Here is a 16,290-nt window from a genome sequence, read left to right as displayed (position 1 = left end):
TATTAGCCTGATATCAGCCCCGGGCAAGATAGTGGTGCGACTGATATGGGACTCAATTAATAAAGAATTAGAGGAGGGTAATGTAATTAATGCAATATGGGTTTATGGAAAATAGATCCTGTCAAAAACTTGATACTTTTTTTTGGTGAGATTACAAGTTTGGTTGATAAAGTTAATAGTATTGATGATATATACTCAGACTTCGGTAATGTGGTTGACTTAGTAACACATGGCATTTTGATTAAAAAACTAGAATGATATAAAATTACCATGGCACACATTAAATGGATTAAAAACTAATAAGTCTCAAAATGTAACTCTAAACAAGGAATCATCATCAAGGGGTTCTGTTTTCAGTGTGGTCCTGCAGGGTTTGGTTCTTGGCCCTATGCTATTAATATTTTTGTCCATGACCTGGAAGAAAACATAATATCATAACTGATAAAGTTTGCAGATGGCACAAAAATTGGGGGAGTGGTAAATAATGAAGAGGACAAGTCACTGTTTTAAAGTGATCTGAATCACTTGGTAAGTGGGGGGCAAACAATATGCATTTTAATATGGCTAAATGTAAATGAATACATCTAGGAACAAAGAATGTAGGCCATACATACAGAATGGGGGACTCTGTCCTGGGGAACAGTGACTCTGAAAAAAAATTTGGGGGTCATGGAGGATAATGAGCTGAACATGAGCTCTAAATGTCATACGGTGGCCGAAAAAGCTACTGCGATCATGTGATGCATAAATGGGAATCTCCAGTAAGAGTAGATAGGTTATTTTATCTCTGTATCTGTTAATGGTGCGAGTGGTGCTGGAATACTGTCCCCAGTTCATGCCACAATTCAAGATAGGTGTTGATAAATTGAAGAGGGTTTGGAGAAGAGCCACAAGAATGAGTAAAGGATTAGAAAACATGCCTTATGATAGAATCCAAGAGTATGTCTACTCTGGAATAAAACACCCATGGCTGGCCCGTGTCAGCTGTTTGGGCTTGGGCTGGAGCCCAAGCTCTGGGACCCTGCAGAGCCCAAGATCCAGCCCACCCAAACTTCTGTGCTGCAGTTTTATAGCTCCACAGCCCAAACCTTGAGAGCCTTTGTCAACTGACCTGGGCTAGCCATGGGTGTTTTATTGCAGTGTAAACATACCCAAAGAGCTCAATCTATTTAGCTTAACAAAGAGACGGTTAAGGAGTGACTTGATTGCAGTCCAGAAGTATCTATATGAGAAACAAATATTTAATAATGGCCTCTTCAACAGAGTGAGTTATAACACAATCCAATGGCTGGAAGTTGAGGCTAGACAAATTCAGACTGGAAATCAGGCATAAATTTTGACAGTGAGGGTAACTGACCATTGGAACAATTTACCAGAGGTCATGGTGGATTCTCTGTCACTAACAATTTTCAAATCAAGGTTGGATGTTTTTCTAAAAAGAAGCTCTAAAAATTTTGGGGGGAGAGTTCTGTGGCCTGTGTTATACAGAAGGTCATGATCACAATGGTCCCTTCTGGACTTGGAATCTCTGAAAAAGTATTGCCTAATAATGATTACCATTGTTATACCAAAGTACCAGGTCGGGATTATACACAGTCATGAGTATTGAAGAAAGTGAGAGGTAAAGCAGGTATTTGATTTGTTTGTTACAATTTTTATTTTACAGGCAAACTTCAAACTATAAGGCAATAAGGATTACTGTACAGTATAGTACTTTGGTTTAATCTGTACCTGCTTTGTTCTACAGGGATACAATGAGCAACTGTATTCTCTCTGGGGTGTATTTCCTCCCATTATAAAAGGCACTTTTCTTTCCCTTTTAACATTGTGGTTTGTCATTAATACCACTCCCATAAGTAGGTTTAGAATAACATCCATCTGAGGACTATTTCTTGGTAGTGATGATTTTTGCAAGTGCTGAGCATCCAGCAGCTTCTATTAAAGTCAATGGGAGTTGCTGGTTGCTCAGCACTATGGACAATCACGCCCTGTTTTAAGTACTTAAATGTGGACCAAAGACCTTAAATTTAGGGTACCCAGTTTTGCAAATGTTGGCCATGGGAAATTAGGACCAGTAATTCACAACGGGTATAGCTCCACCAGTGTTGATTTTCTTACTGGAAGTGCAGACCCAGGAGCTTAGACTACTTTCTGCTACAGTGTCCCTGCTCTTATCTCCATTGCAATCCTAGGATGGCAGTAGATGTTAGAAGGAAAATAAGGCCTCAAACAGTATCTTTTCTGTTGGGGGGCGGTAAATAAATACATTTTTATAAAATATGGCATAGCAGTTAGAAAAGGAGGACTTGTGGCACCTTAGAGACTAACAAATTTATTTGAGCATAAGCTTTCGTGAGCTACAGCTCACTTCATCGGATGCTCATGCTTATGCTCAAATAAATTTGTTAGTCTCTAAGGTGCCACAAGTCCTCCTTTTCTTTTTGCAAATACGGACGAACACGGCTGCTACTCTGAAACCTGGCATAGCCGTTGGTGCACTTCAAGTACAAATGGGGATGACGTATATCTTATATTGACTGATCACGATGCTGTAATGTTTGATGTGACAAATGCAGGTATGAACGATCATGGAATAAACTTAACAAGACAAAGATCCTTCAGGATGCCCTGGAGCAGGCTGGAAGAAAGGACCTGGCTGATAAACTTCAGTGCCTGCACTGGGGACATCAGAAGTTAAGCAGCAGAGTGGAACTCCCTTCTGCTTTCCCTTTTCTCATCACCGTGCACAAAACGATCAACAACAAGGAAGGGCTTAAGAAAATTAACCAACTTAGTCGCAAGTATCCCTAAGGTGCTGCAGTTGAAACACTGCGGAGTAAATCTCTCGTGCACGTACACACTAGAAGTGAGGCTTCGGGTTATTGTTTTTTAGCACTCTGATAGAGCTTTTTATCTTTGAGTACTTTATAAGGTTTAACTAATTAATTCTGGAACTGGAATGTAATATGATGAAATACCCACCTTCTAAGAAAACCTTGTATGTTGCTGAAGCTGTGTAATTAATTGGTGAAGTAATTTGTGTTATTTTTTTTAAAACCTCTTATTCCCACCTGAGCTGACACACACATACTAGAGCTGATCAAATTATTTGTGAATTTGTTGGATTTTCCTTTATTCTCTTTGAATACTGTTTCCAGATAGGTTATGAATTGTGTAGAAAGCCACATCGCCAAAGTACCGAGGAAGAGGGCCCACCTGATGGTCAGAGACAAGGTCTGCCACACTGGTAGCCTTGGCCTTCCATGGCTTCCTAGCAATCTTCCAGGTTTTGGGTATTTTGGGGGGGGCAGAGTGAGTGCCCTGCCCCACCCCTTGATGGGATGATGTGTGGATATCTTAGGAGGCAGGGGAGAGCTTGAAGAGGTTTCCATTCCTACAGCTCCTGCCAGGGGTTTTAATTTGAGAGGGGATGATCTGGGCCCATGTTAAGAAGTACTGAATTTACTGTAGAATGAATTTAGGGGAACGGGCTGGATCAGAGCCTTCAGGTATAGGTCTACACAGCCCACGGGAGTGAGCCTCCCATGCCAGGTTTACAGACTCAGGCTTCCAGGGCTCTCTCTAGCGCTCTAAAAATAGCTGTGTAGTCAGTGCTTTGAAGTTGCAGCTTGGGCTGGAGCTCAGGTCAGAAGCCGAGGGAGGAGGGTGCGCTTCAGAGCCTGAGCTCCAGGCCAAGCTGCGACTTCAAAGCGTTGTCTACAAAGCTATCTGTAGAGCACTACTGCAAGCCCAAATCTGTCAGTCAGCCTGGGAGGCTGGCTGTCATGGCATGCGTAGATGAGCTGTTTATTACTGGTTTAACCCCAGTCAGTAGTGACTGGAAGTTGGTGGTGGTCTCAGCCCTATTCTCTTGGGACACTTCTAGATTGCAAAGCCACCTCCACAAATGGAATTACAGAGCAAAGGGGCCCAGGACTGAACAGGCATAGAAACGAACCTGCACTCTGACTCCTTCTTCATCAAGGTTCGAGACACCCTGAGAGGAAACCTGCATTGCCTAGCATAGAAGATTAGGGTTGGAAGACACTTCAGGAGGTTATCTAGTCCTTAAGCCCAGTTCCCTCAGCCTCTCCTTGTAAGTCATGTGCCCCAGCTCCCTAATCATTTTTGTTGCCCTCCACTGGACTCTCTCCAAATTTGTCCACATCCCTTCTGTAGCAAGGGGCCCAATATTGGCGCAGTACTCCAGATGTGGCCTCACCAGTGTTGAATAGAGGGGAATAATCACTTCCCTCCATCTGCTGGCAATGCTCCAACTAATGCAGCCAAATATGCCGTTATCCTTCTTGGCAAAACACTGTCGACTCATATCCAGCTTCTCATCCACTGTAATCCCCAGGTCCTTTTCTGCAGAACTGCCACTTAGCCAGTTGGTCCCCTGTAACCTGTGCATGGGATTCTTCCATCCTAAGTGCAGGACTCTGTACTTGTCCTTGTTGAACCTCATCAGATTTCTTTTAGTCCAATCCTCCAATTTGTCTAGGTCACTCCAGACCCTGTCCCTACCCTCCAGTTTATCTCCCTCTCCCCCCAGCTTAGTGTCATCCGTGAACTTGCTGAGGGTGCAATCCTTCCCATCATCCAGATCATTAATGAAGATATTGAACAAAACCGGCCCCAGGACAGACCCCTGGGGCACTCCACTTGATACTGGCTACCAACTAGACATTGAGCCATTGATCACTACCCGTTGAGACCAATGATCTAGCCAGCTTTCTATCCACTTTATAGTCCATTCATCCAGCCCATACTTCTTTAACTTGCTGGCAAGAATTCCTTGGGAGACTGTGTCAAAAGCTTTGCTAAAGTCAAGGAACAACACGTCCACTGCTTTCCCTTCATCCACAGAGCCAGTTATCTCGTCACAGAAGGCAATTAGATTAGTCAGGCATGACTTGCCCTTGGTGAATCCATGCTGACTGTTCCTGATCACTTTCCTGTCCTCTAAGTGCTTCAGAATTGATTCCTTGAGGACCAGCTCCATGATTTTTCCAGGGACTGAGGTGAGGCTGACCAGTTTGTAGTTCCCCGGATTCACCTTCTTTCCTTTTTTAAAGATGGGCACTATACTTGCCTTTTTCCAATCATCCGGGGCCTCCCCCGATCACCATGAGTTTTCACAGATAATGGCCAATAGCTCTGCAATCACATCAGCCAACTCCCTCAGCACCCTCGGATGCATTAGATCTGGCCCCATGGACTTGTGCATGTCCAGCTTTTCTAAATAGTCCTTAACCTGTTCTTTCACCAGGGAGAGCTGCTCACCTCCTCCCCATACTGTGCTGCCCAGAGCAGCAGTTTGGGAGCTGACCTTGTCTGTGAAGACCGCGGCAAAAAAAGCATTGAGTGCTTCAGCTTTTTTCACATAGTTTGTCATTAGGTTGCCTCCCCCATTCAGTAAGGGTCCCCAACTTTCCCTGACCACCTTCTTGTTGCTAACATACCTGTAGAAATCCTTCTTGTTACCCTTCACATCCCTTGCTAGCTGCAACCCCAGTTGTGCTTTGGCCTTCCTGATTACACCCTTGCATGCTCGAACAATATTTTTATACTCCTCCCTAGTCATCTTTCCAAGTTTCCACTTCTTGTAAGCTTCCTTTTTGTGTTTAAGCCCACCGAAGATTTCTCTGTTAAGCCAAGCTGCTCGCCTGCCATATTTGCTATTCTTTCTGCACATCGGGATGGTTTGTTCCTGCGCCCTCATTAAGGCTTCTTGAAATACAACCAGCACTCCTGAACTACTTTCCCCATCATATTAGCCTCCCAGAGGATCCTGCCCAGGGGATCCTGCACTGTTCTGTGGATAAACTGAAGATTTCAGTTTGCTCTTAGGCTGGCACCTTTCACTAGTACTAAATTCTACACAAAAATAACAAAAACAAAGCTGATATGCGAATATTTTCAGAAGCCATGTTGCACCATTTAAAAAAAAATACAACTTCATATTTGACCACAGAATATGGGAAAGAAAGACAGATTTTATCAACATCTGCCATCTAACAAATACTTCCATTTTATTGTTCTACAGAATTACAAGGACTGGTGTTGTATTTAGTACAAGACCTATATTAGCCTCCTCCTTCTAAAGATTTAAAGTTTTCTAAATGTTCAATTAGGGCTTCCATCTCTGCAGATTCCAACAACCTGTTGATTAGCTCATCCAGTGCCCCCTCACCACAGAGAAATTCCTATAAAATGAAAGAGAGAAGCATTAATGATTAGTACAGACCAGCATTTTTTGAATGCTGATCAATCAAGAAAAATTCCTGGAATAATATTTGCATGAATCCTGATCTTTATGCATCAACCCATCAATTTTGCATTACTCCCCTGGTGTGACATCAGTTTTGGGTGGTGTAAATGAGTCAGTCGAAGGCATGCTGCTGAAGAACAGCGTACGGTTACAAAGCATCTTCTTGGCAATAACAAAAGGAAATACTGGCAACATCTTGTATCTGTCAAACCCCATTGCCTAAAAGAAGTTAATTAATCTAGCAAGAATGGATGGGATGTAGGATATTGTAATGAATAATGACCAAATTCTGGTACTTTTACTCATGCTGAGTTGCACCTTACTCACAAAAATTTCCATTGACTTCAATTGGACAATTTCTGGAGTACGGGACTATTCAATGTGAGTAAAGGTATCAGAACAGGATCCTAAAAAATAAGATGAACAAGTAAATAATCTAAATTGTCATGAGATCTTATTTATTGAACCTTGTCTAATTCTCCCCCACACTGTTATTTTTGTAATGATCCTCACTTGTATGTCACATCTTAACATATTGTAAATATTCAAGGGCAGGGATCTGTGTTCTCTAAGGGGTCTAGCTCATTGTTTGGCACAATTAAGTACATGCTATTTGCTCTGTGACTGCAATAATATTAAATCTTAAACCTGAGCAATAAAATTTAAATCTAATCCTAAAATGTAAATCCAAATCATAGAACAAACTCAATCTTGAAACCCATCCTAAGAGTTAAAAATCAATCCAACACAGACTAGCCCAAAAGCTAAAACTATTCCAAAATCTACCCATAAATTGAACTCATACAGAATACTAGCATATCATGTATTTGTTTGGCACATTCAAGTGAAAAAAATATAACCATATATAGAATTTTACCAAGAAATATAATGTCAGATAACCTTAAAAAGAAACTTCTCTGTTTCCTTTAAAGGTGACCTGCAAAGAAAAACAAAACAAAAAGTTTTAAAGGGTGTGTTTTTTGCCTCTATACCATATAAAGACAGACTGGAAGTTGTAGGTTGGAGCAGTCCATTTGTTTTTCAATTTTTAAACAAACAACTTCTTGCTTTTTTACCTTACATATATCAAGAATGTCAAGTCTAGTCCTCCCTGGTTTGGTGAAGGACTCACTAAATGTCTCAGGTGAGTACTGTGTGCTTTATCAGGCCTTCTTTATACAATAGAGAAACAAAAAACAAAAGAATGGGGCTAGTGATTTTCTTTTGTATCTCACCTTTAATAATATATCACAAAGGATGGAAAGAAAGATATAGGCTTTCCCAACCTATAATGATGTTCAGTAGTTAGTGGCATTTAATGGTACTTCACAATTTTTGTCCACTCTTAGCTTCCTGACAAATTTAGTAATTACTTTCACAAGATTAACTCTGGCTAGTGATATAATAAGAATGTATATAGGTACACACACACTGTCTCTCTTGAACAGATTTTACATGTATTATCATAACATAACTACCTTGATATTGCGGACATCATATGAGATCCTGTGGTCAGTGACTCTGTCCTGGGTGAAGTTATAGGTACGAATTCTCTCTGACTGGGCTCTTGTCCCTATCTGTACAACAACAACTTCTATTATTTTTTTGAGTTTTAATAACAAAAACCCTCAAAAGCAGCACATGAGCACCCTTAAACTAGATTGAAATAGATCAACTTGTTCTGTAGATACATACAGTACTGAATGCATCCGATGAAGTGAGCTGTAGCTCACAAAAGCTTATGCTCAAATAAATGGGTTAGTCTCTAAGGTGCCCCAAGTCCTCCCTTTCTTTTTGCGAATACAGTATTTAAAACACACAGATTATTAATCTGATAACTGCCTCTTACACATTTTGGTCTACTGTATAAATATAAATTTTGCCAAGGTTTATGACATCCCTCCTCCCTATTTCTGCATTGGCTCTGTAGTGATAACAGGAGTTGTTAAACAGTTTAAGAAGCCAAAATTTATGCAGGTGAGTAATTTCACATGTAAATAGCCTCATATACCTTGCATAGTTGCTCACGTGCATAAGTGTTTAAAGCAGTGGGCTTCACTTAGTATCCATTGACTTTGATGGGCACTTGATAGGCCTGGAGGACCAGAATTTGAAAGGTATTTAGGTGCTTAGGAATCCTGAAAATTCTAATAGGTGCCTCATCACCTAAACAAACTTTTTAAAATCCCACTTATCTGCATCTTTAAGTGCCTAAATACCTTTCAAATTCTGGCCCTCGGTCACTAAAGAAAATATAATTACTTATAACTTGCTGGCAAAGAAAGCGATGGTTGAACTAGTCGAGCAGTTTCCATTATAACCATCCATTTCTAAAGAACACTCAAACTTTCTGAATAAACATTTTTTCAGCTGAAATGTTCCACAGTTGATTTCAGCTCAAAGATGCATTTGGGGGCAATTTGAGAAGAATGGTGTAGAGCTGTTCTTCAGTATCACAAGACTGTGAAAATAGCTTCCCATTTTAAAAGTGAGAAGCCACCAGCTGGTGCCAGCTCAGTTTAAGTCTCCCATTCTGAATGGCTACTATCTTTACAAGGCAAGTAACTTCGCTTGGGACTCTCACAGTCCTAGCCAGATGAATCTGTAGGGCTGCAGTTCCCACTAATGATAATTAAAGTGGCACTTCTAATTACGTAATCAGCAAACTCAAAATGTACTCCCTATAACAGAGGGATGGTGAAGGAGCCATACTAGAGTATGGCTCAGAAAAATGAACACAAGCAAAGGAATAAACAGAGTATTTGTGATATAGGGTGTCTTCTAGTGGTGACAAGATGGAGTTACAAACAAATCTGAAAGTTTCAAAACTGAATTTCAAGTAGTTTGTTTATTTTTTTAAAATGGAGGGTGAGATATTGAAAAGTGCATAGGGAAATAGGTGCACAACTTCCATTTAAAATCAACAGAAATTAGGTGCCTAACTCGCCTAGGAGATTTTGAAAATCTCACTTGCAGCCACGTTTATATTTCCAAACAAGAAATTGATTTAATGCATTGTGAAACATTAAGGGTGGGAGTTTCACTTTGGATGTCCAATTCCCATTAATTTTAATCGGAAGTGCACATCCAAATCCCTTAGGTAGCTTTGAAAAATCTCAGCCTAAATTCCAAACAAGAGATAAAGGTTTCATCAGCTGTAGTGACTGAGTTAATTTAAATTCAATCTGCAATTAGTGGTTAAATAACTCACTTGGAAGCTTGTAAGTACTGAAGCTTTTTTCTTTTTTTTTAATTGCTTCTGCCCACTGAAGTTCATGTTGTAAAGAGCAAGATGCTCAGAGCAAGAGAGAAGAACGGTAGTGTACAGCCGGGTGGAGGGGGGGGAACCTTACAACTTAACTTCGTCTGTAAGGTTAACTTAAACTAACTTCAGTTACTTAAAAGTTAATCAGTCTAAATTATTTCTTTCTCAATAGTTTGGCTAAACTTCCAAAGACATAATAAATTATCGTATGGCTCTAAAGTGGCAAGATTTTTGGTATCAAGAACGTTGTTATTTTTCCCTCCACTCTGCAGGATCCTAGCAATTATTGTATTTCAGAATGTGACTACCAAAACTCACTGGACCAGATTCTCATTTACACAAAAGCTCCTTTAATCGCTTGTTAGTGTAAAAGAGCGTTAAAGTGGGTGTAAGTTACATGCAGTTATGAAGTTAAATTTGGTTAATTATATCCACATTAAGGCCCCCCGTACATTGCCAAACCAGTGTAAACCGGCCTTGGTGGTAATTAAGTGCCTGATTCTTATATACATTTACAAGCACATGCTGTCCTTTTTACCTACATCCGTCTGTACGCACCTCCCCTACTGCCCACACACACAAAAAAAGGGGGAAATTATTGTTGCTAATCCTGAAAGCTCAAAGCTATGGCATAATGTCATCTCCAAGTTTCAATAAGGAAAACCTGTTGTCACCTGCAGTTTTCTAGCATTCTGCCTTTTGCTGAAGTCTTTCTCAATGATTTGCTGATACAACCTAGCTCTCAGTGTCCGCAAAGCTAGTTCCTTGTTCATTTGCTGAGATCGCTCCTGCTGACACTCTACTGTTAATCCTGTGTAGAATTCAAAAGAACACTGAAAAAGACCCATTATAACAAACAACAAACAGGATTAATCCTAAAACATTAGTCAAATGAAACCTTTCAGACCTCCTGCTCTTACTCTAAGGGCCTGTTCATACTAGGATAAAAGGTGTATTTTTAAAACATTTTAGTTTAGTATATTTTAGAACTGTAGTGTAAATGGGACAAGTTTTAACACAGCTGGTAGAGGTGAACTTGAGGGGTTTTTTATTGAGGTTCATTGGGTCACTTTTAATTATGGTGCTGCATCTGGGAGTCCAGGGTTCATCTAAACCAGCTAACGCAGGGGTTCTCAAACTGGGGGTCGGGACCCCTCAGGGCAGAGGTGAGCAAACTTTTTGGCCCCAGGGCCACATTGGGGTTGCAAAACTGTATGGAGGGCTGGGTAGGGAAGGCTGTGCCTCCCCAAACAGCCTGACCCCCACCCCATATCCACCCCCTCCCACTTCCCGCCCCCTTACTGCCCCCCTCAGAACCCCTGACCCATCCAATCCCCCCTGCTCCTTGTCCCCTAACTGCCCCTTCCCGGGACCCCATGCCCCTAACCGGGCCCTGGGACCCCACCCCTATCCAACCCCCCTGCTCCCAATCTGCTGACCCCTATCCACACCCCCGCCACCTGACAGGCCCCCCGGGACCCCACGCCTATCCAACCCCCCATATTCCCTGTCCCCTGACCACCTCCCCTACAGAATCATCCAACCGCCTCTTGCTCCCTGTCCCCTGACTGCCCCCCAGGACACCCCGCCCCTTATCCAACGCCCCGGCCCCCTTACCCTGCCACTCAGAGCAGCATGTCTGGCAGCCACGCCGCCCAGCCAGAGGTAGACACGCTGCCGCTCTGCTTGGCAGGAGCTCACAGCCCCGCTACCCAGAGTGCTGCCCGCGCAGTGGCGTGGCTAAGGGGGGACAGCGGGGAGGGGCCGGGGGCTAGTCTCCCCAGCCAGGAGCTCAAGGACTGGGCAGGACAGTCCTGTGGGCCAGATGTGGCCCACAGGCCGTAGTTTGCCCACCTCTGCCTCAGGGGGTCACGAGGTTATTACGTAGGGGGTCGCGAGCTGTCAGCCTCCACCCCAAACCCTGCTTTACATCCAGCATTTATAATGGTGTTAAATATATTAAAAAGTGTTTTTACTTTATAAGGGGGGAGTGGGGGTCGCACTGAGGCTTGTTAGTTGAAAGGGGTCACCAGTACAAAAGTTTGAGAACCATGGCGCTAACGTGTTCAAATATAATTTGCCCTTTCTACATTAGGATGTTTAAAATAATAATATAGGGTTACATTGTGTGTGTGTGTATGTACATATATACACCTCTACCCCGATATACGCAACCTGATATAACACAAATTCGGATATAACATGGTAAAGCCATGCTCCGGGGGGAGGGGGCAGGGCTGCGTGCTCCGGTGGATCAAAGCAAGTTCAATACAACACGGTTTCACCTATAACGCGGTAAGATTTTTTGGCTCCCGAGGACAGCGTTATATTGGGGTAGAGGTGTATACAGTTATATAATAATTATATAGCACTTTTCATCAACAGATCTCAAAGCACTTTACATAAGGAGGTACTTATCTCAGTCCTTTGTTTACATAGGACCTGATGCTGCAAACTGTACCCTCAATTGTCATTAACTTTAATGAGGGTTAAGGGTCCTCAGTTTACAGAAGTTATTTACGTCTTCCACGATGTTCCTGTCTCACCCCAAAATGTGGTCCATTTATTAAGTTTGTCACATTGTAAAGATAAAATTGACCATGCAATTTTTGACATAAACAAACACACTCCCCTGCAAAAAATGAGAAGGGCCACCTGATTTTCTCTGTACTGGCTGCAGTCCTGCCAGCTGTTCCGTGCAGACAGACCCTAGTGCCTAAAGTGACGCAGCATGCAGGATCAGAGCCTTTGATTTTGGGATCTAGGTTATGTGCATCTATGCACTAAAAGGCAAAGGTTTAAAAATACAAAATCCAAGACACTTACCAGTGGGAATATGAACTATTCTCACAGCACTGTCCGTTGTGTTAACATGTTGCCCTCCTGCACCTTTGGCCCTAAAAGTATCTATACGCAAATCCTTAGGATACACTTTAACATCTACCTAGAGTCAAAGAAAATTAAGTTACCATCTGCTTATAACCATTTTAAAGAGATACTATCAGTTTAAAAACACCACTTCTGTCCAAAATTTGCTTGCCTCCCATTGTTACCAGTAACACCTAGGTGACTGTAACTGAAAGAAATTAGTAAACAAACAACATTTCTGTTCTTTTCAGTTTGTTTACTCTGTGCCTTTGATAATTATTTGTGTGTAGTCAATTTCACGGTTTCCCCTGTGTAATCGGTCAGTTCCCCTATTTGTGCAAAAGCTTTCACATAGCAACAGGGGAGAGAAAAATCTTTAAAGAATAGGAAAATGTTATTGTAAAACCACAACAACTGGCAGGGAGACTCAGAAGCAGATGTAGTACAAGAGACTACTTTTGACTTCTTTCCCACACTTACACACCAGTGTGGATCTGTGCTACACCAAAAGGCCCCAATCCTACAAACACTTATGAATGTGCCTAATTTAAATCCCCCGTGTAGTCCCATTGATTTAAGCACATGTGTAAGTGTTTGCAGGCTAAGATCCTAAAACTGCTGAAGAACAGAGAAAGGTTACTATTTATTATCTGTGTGGTGGCCACACCTAGAGGCAGGCCCTTCGACAGCAATTCTGGGCCCCAGGGCAGAACAGTCAACAGGCCCCCTAGAAAGGATGGGCACAGCCTCTCCTACAGTGGGGCCCAGGGGAACCTTCGCTTCTTTCCAGTCTCCTACTGTCTGTGTTTCTGTGGATCATTTTCTCTAATACACATTTACCAACCACAGAGATTCTAACTTTCAGCTCTTCCCCATGGGTATCCATCCAGCTGCCTTTCTCATCCACCTGGGACTGCTGCAAGCTCCAGAGCTGCTTCAGAATTTGTTTGTTTCTCAGATACCACCCAGCCCCTTCCCCATTATATCACCAAAGCAGTTTCTTCTCATTGGCCTTTGGGAGGATGAGGCAGAATAAACTGCAGTTTTTGTAATTGTGTCACTACCTGAAGGCGTTGCGTCTGGAACTTGCAGTGCAATGTCTCAACACTGAAGAATTCCCTCTCCCCTTCCTTCCCCAGGCCAGGGGTAACCTGATGCTCTAGTAACCAGCCTAGATCTGCCTTTTTTTTTTTTTTTTAAAAGATGTTTCCAGAGAACCGGTCCAAAAACTAGGAACGTATCCAAAGGTACTTGAGCATGCAAATGCCATAACTCAGATCCAAGTGGGAAACCATTACAGCTGTTATTATTTATGCATTTGTATTACAGTAGCACCTCTGGGTCCCAACTGAGATCAGGGCTCTATTGTGCAGGGTGCTGTACACACTCATGGAGACAGTTCCCTGCCCTACAGCGACTACAGTCTAAACAGACAAGACAAACAAAGGCAGGATTGCTAGCACCATTTTACAGATAGGAAATTGAGGCCCAGAGAGATTAAGTGATTTACCCAAGGTGGCATTCTATCCCCCCCTTCCCTGAACCAGAACCAGCCCACAAGCAGCCAGAGAATCCCCCTCTCATGGGCACTGCATGCCTGTGCAACAATCTGCAAAGGAGGCCAAACTGAGGTTTCTTTAAAAATGAGGCCCTTTATGCCTAAATTTAGGGAATACTTAATATAATATTGCCTTAAAGGTTAGAGCAGGACACTGGGTTATCTCTGTCTGTGCCACTGATTCATTGGGTTTCCTTAGGCAAGTCATTTAATCTCCCTGAGCCAAATTCATCGTGGCATTGTGTTCCAGCTAATCCTCATCCCTCTGCCAATTTCCTACCCAGCACATGAAGGAAAATCTCAACTAAAAGTCTGTCTGAAACAAACAGAGTAGTACTATATGGGAGAGGGAGGGTCCCACCATTAACCAGTGACCTAAATAATTATTAAATTTACCTACTGTGCACTAATGGGCTTTATAAACCTAAAGCTGTGGAAGTATGAAAATTCTCACAATAATGTCCCAATGCTTGTATGTCCCTCTTTGACATATTACTCATTCACCAGTTGAAACTCTTTTTGGAGCGTTACACTCCTATTCATAGATTCCAAGGCCAGAAGAGACCATTGTGATCATCTAGTGAGTCTGATCTCCTGCATAACAGAGGCCACGGAATTTCCCCAAAATAATTCCCACAGCAGATCTTTTAGATCTTGATTTTAAAATGGTCAGTGATGGAGTATCCACCAGGATTATTATTAGTGAACATAAATAAATCCTCTGGTGAGACTCTACAAGAGTCCCAACAGCAACACATCCTCACCCCCAACTACCAGCCCCATCTCCAATCATCCCATCACTCCCAAATACCAGTGATAATCCCCAAATGAGATCAGCCACATAACCCAAAAGAACAGCCACCAGCCCAAATCAAAATAGCCTTAAACACCACCCCCACCACCAGCCTAGCGCTGTCACTAAAACACCCTCCCATCCCATTTCCCAGACCCACCCTGCCCTTCTCCTCCCTGGCGGACCCCAGACAAAGCCCGACCAGTGCCCAGTGGGGTGCTGCCAGTGCCTTTGCTACGGATGTTGGACCAGCGGCTGCTGGATCCTGAGTCCAATCTCAAGTCTGCCCCCCAGCGGTCCTATGCCCAGCTCCTTCCCCCAAGCCGTCCCTGCCTCCCCTGTTCTGCAGCCCGTGGTGGGTGCTGGGACTCGGGAGCACGCGCCTAAGAGCCCTGGAGCCCAGGCAATTTAAAAGGGCCCGGGGCTCCCAGCTCCCGCAGCAGCAGCCCCTGGGGCCCTTTTTTATTGCCCCAGCCCCTGGGCAATTGCCCCCTTTGCCCCCACTCCGTCAGTGGGCCTGCCTGGAGCCCATGGGCTCCATTGTTCAAGGCACTCTACAAACATGTACAAACTCTATCAAGTTAATGGTTCTTAGGTTACTAAACTGTCTTGGCATTTTTGAAAATTGCAGCTTAGGTACAAGTTTAATTTTAAGCACCAGGTTTGAAGATTTTGGCTGAGGTCTATGACAGGACAGGGTTAGAGATAGCCCACGAAGGGCCTTAAAAGCTAAGACAAGTAGTTCATACTTGATATGGTGAATAAGGGGGAGCGAATGGAGGGATCCAAAGAGGGAAGTGACTTGGTCAAAGTTACAAGCCTAGATGATTTTTGCTGCAATGTTTTTAATGGATCTAAGTGAAACAAGACCAAAAGGGAGTTTGCAGCCATGGAGATGCGAGACAACAAAGGCCTGGATCAGCTTCAGCTGAATGGACTGAGAAGAAAGGCTGGCTCTTGGAAATGTACAGAAATGAGTGGCAAAATTCAGACACAATTTAGATGTGTGGTAAAGGGCTGAGCTGAAGGTGATACCTAGATTTAGAGTGTATCTAAGCAGAGGAAAGTACCAAAAATAAGATGTGTGATTGAAAAGAAAAAAGAATATTCCGAAAGGTTGATTGTGTCATACCAAACTTTTGTCTAGATGTACTCCCAAGCCTCAATACATTATTTAATTTAGAATTGGTTTTGCTCCTAGTGAGTCAGTTTTGTGAATGCCAGGAGCTGGAGAGCTTAACAACATTAACTTCTATAGAATCATAGAAGTGTAAGATTGGAATGGACCTCGAGATGCCATCTAGACCAGTCTCCTGCACTCAAGGCAGGACGATGTACTAGACAATACCTGACAGGTATTTGTCTAACCTGTTCTTAAAAACTTCCAATGCCAAATATTTCACAACCTCCCTAGGCAATTTATTCCAAGGCTCAACTACCCTGACAGTTAGAAAGTTTTTCCTAATGTCCAAACTAAACCTGCCTTGCTACAATTTAAGCCCATTGCTGCTTGTCCTATCCTCAGAGGTGAA

The 16,290-nt window shown here is 42.8% G+C and overlaps 2 protein-coding genes across 9 annotated transcripts in view; one reads left to right on the top strand and one right to left on the bottom strand.

Moving 5' to 3' along the window:
• WBP4 (WW domain binding protein 4) overlaps positions 1 to 3,075 on the top strand; it is a 45,497-nt gene extending 42,422 nt beyond the window's left edge. For all 4 annotated transcript variants that reach the window (XM_073345990.1, XM_073346010.1, XM_073346001.1 and 1 more), the window contains one exon: positions 2,577 to 3,075. The gene's annotated coding sequence lies outside the window, so the exon portion shown is untranslated. The remainder of the gene's footprint in view (positions 1 to 2,576) is intronic.
• A 2,891-nt stretch (positions 3,076 to 5,966) lies between these two features.
• Positions 5,967 to 16,290, bottom strand: part of MTRF1 (mitochondrial translation release factor 1) — a 28,058-nt gene continuing 17,734 nt past the window's right edge. For 4 of the 5 annotated variants that reach the window (XM_073345976.1, XM_073345938.1, XM_073345958.1 and 1 more), the window contains 4 exons: positions 12,366 to 12,483; positions 10,214 to 10,350; positions 7,753 to 7,851; positions 5,967 to 6,209 (listed from right to left, as the gene is read on the bottom strand). In XM_073345976.1, the coding sequence (XP_073202077.1) occupies positions 6,090 to 6,209; positions 7,753 to 7,851; positions 10,214 to 10,350; positions 12,366 to 12,483 (474 nt within the window). In that variant the 3' untranslated portion in view covers positions 5,967 to 6,089. The remainder of the gene's footprint in view (positions 6,210 to 7,752; positions 7,852 to 10,213; positions 10,351 to 12,365; positions 12,484 to 16,290) is intronic. The other variant, XM_073345947.1, reaches the window with a different exon arrangement.

Source organism: Lepidochelys kempii, chromosome 1 (assembly GCF_965140265.1).
Source record: "Lepidochelys kempii isolate rLepKem1 chromosome 1, rLepKem1.hap2, whole genome shotgun sequence".
Lineage (NCBI taxonomy): Eukaryota > Metazoa > Chordata > Testudines > Cheloniidae > Lepidochelys > Lepidochelys kempii.
The sequence above is the reverse complement of the archived record's forward strand: the minus strand, read 5'-3'. Positions and strand labels throughout refer to the sequence as shown.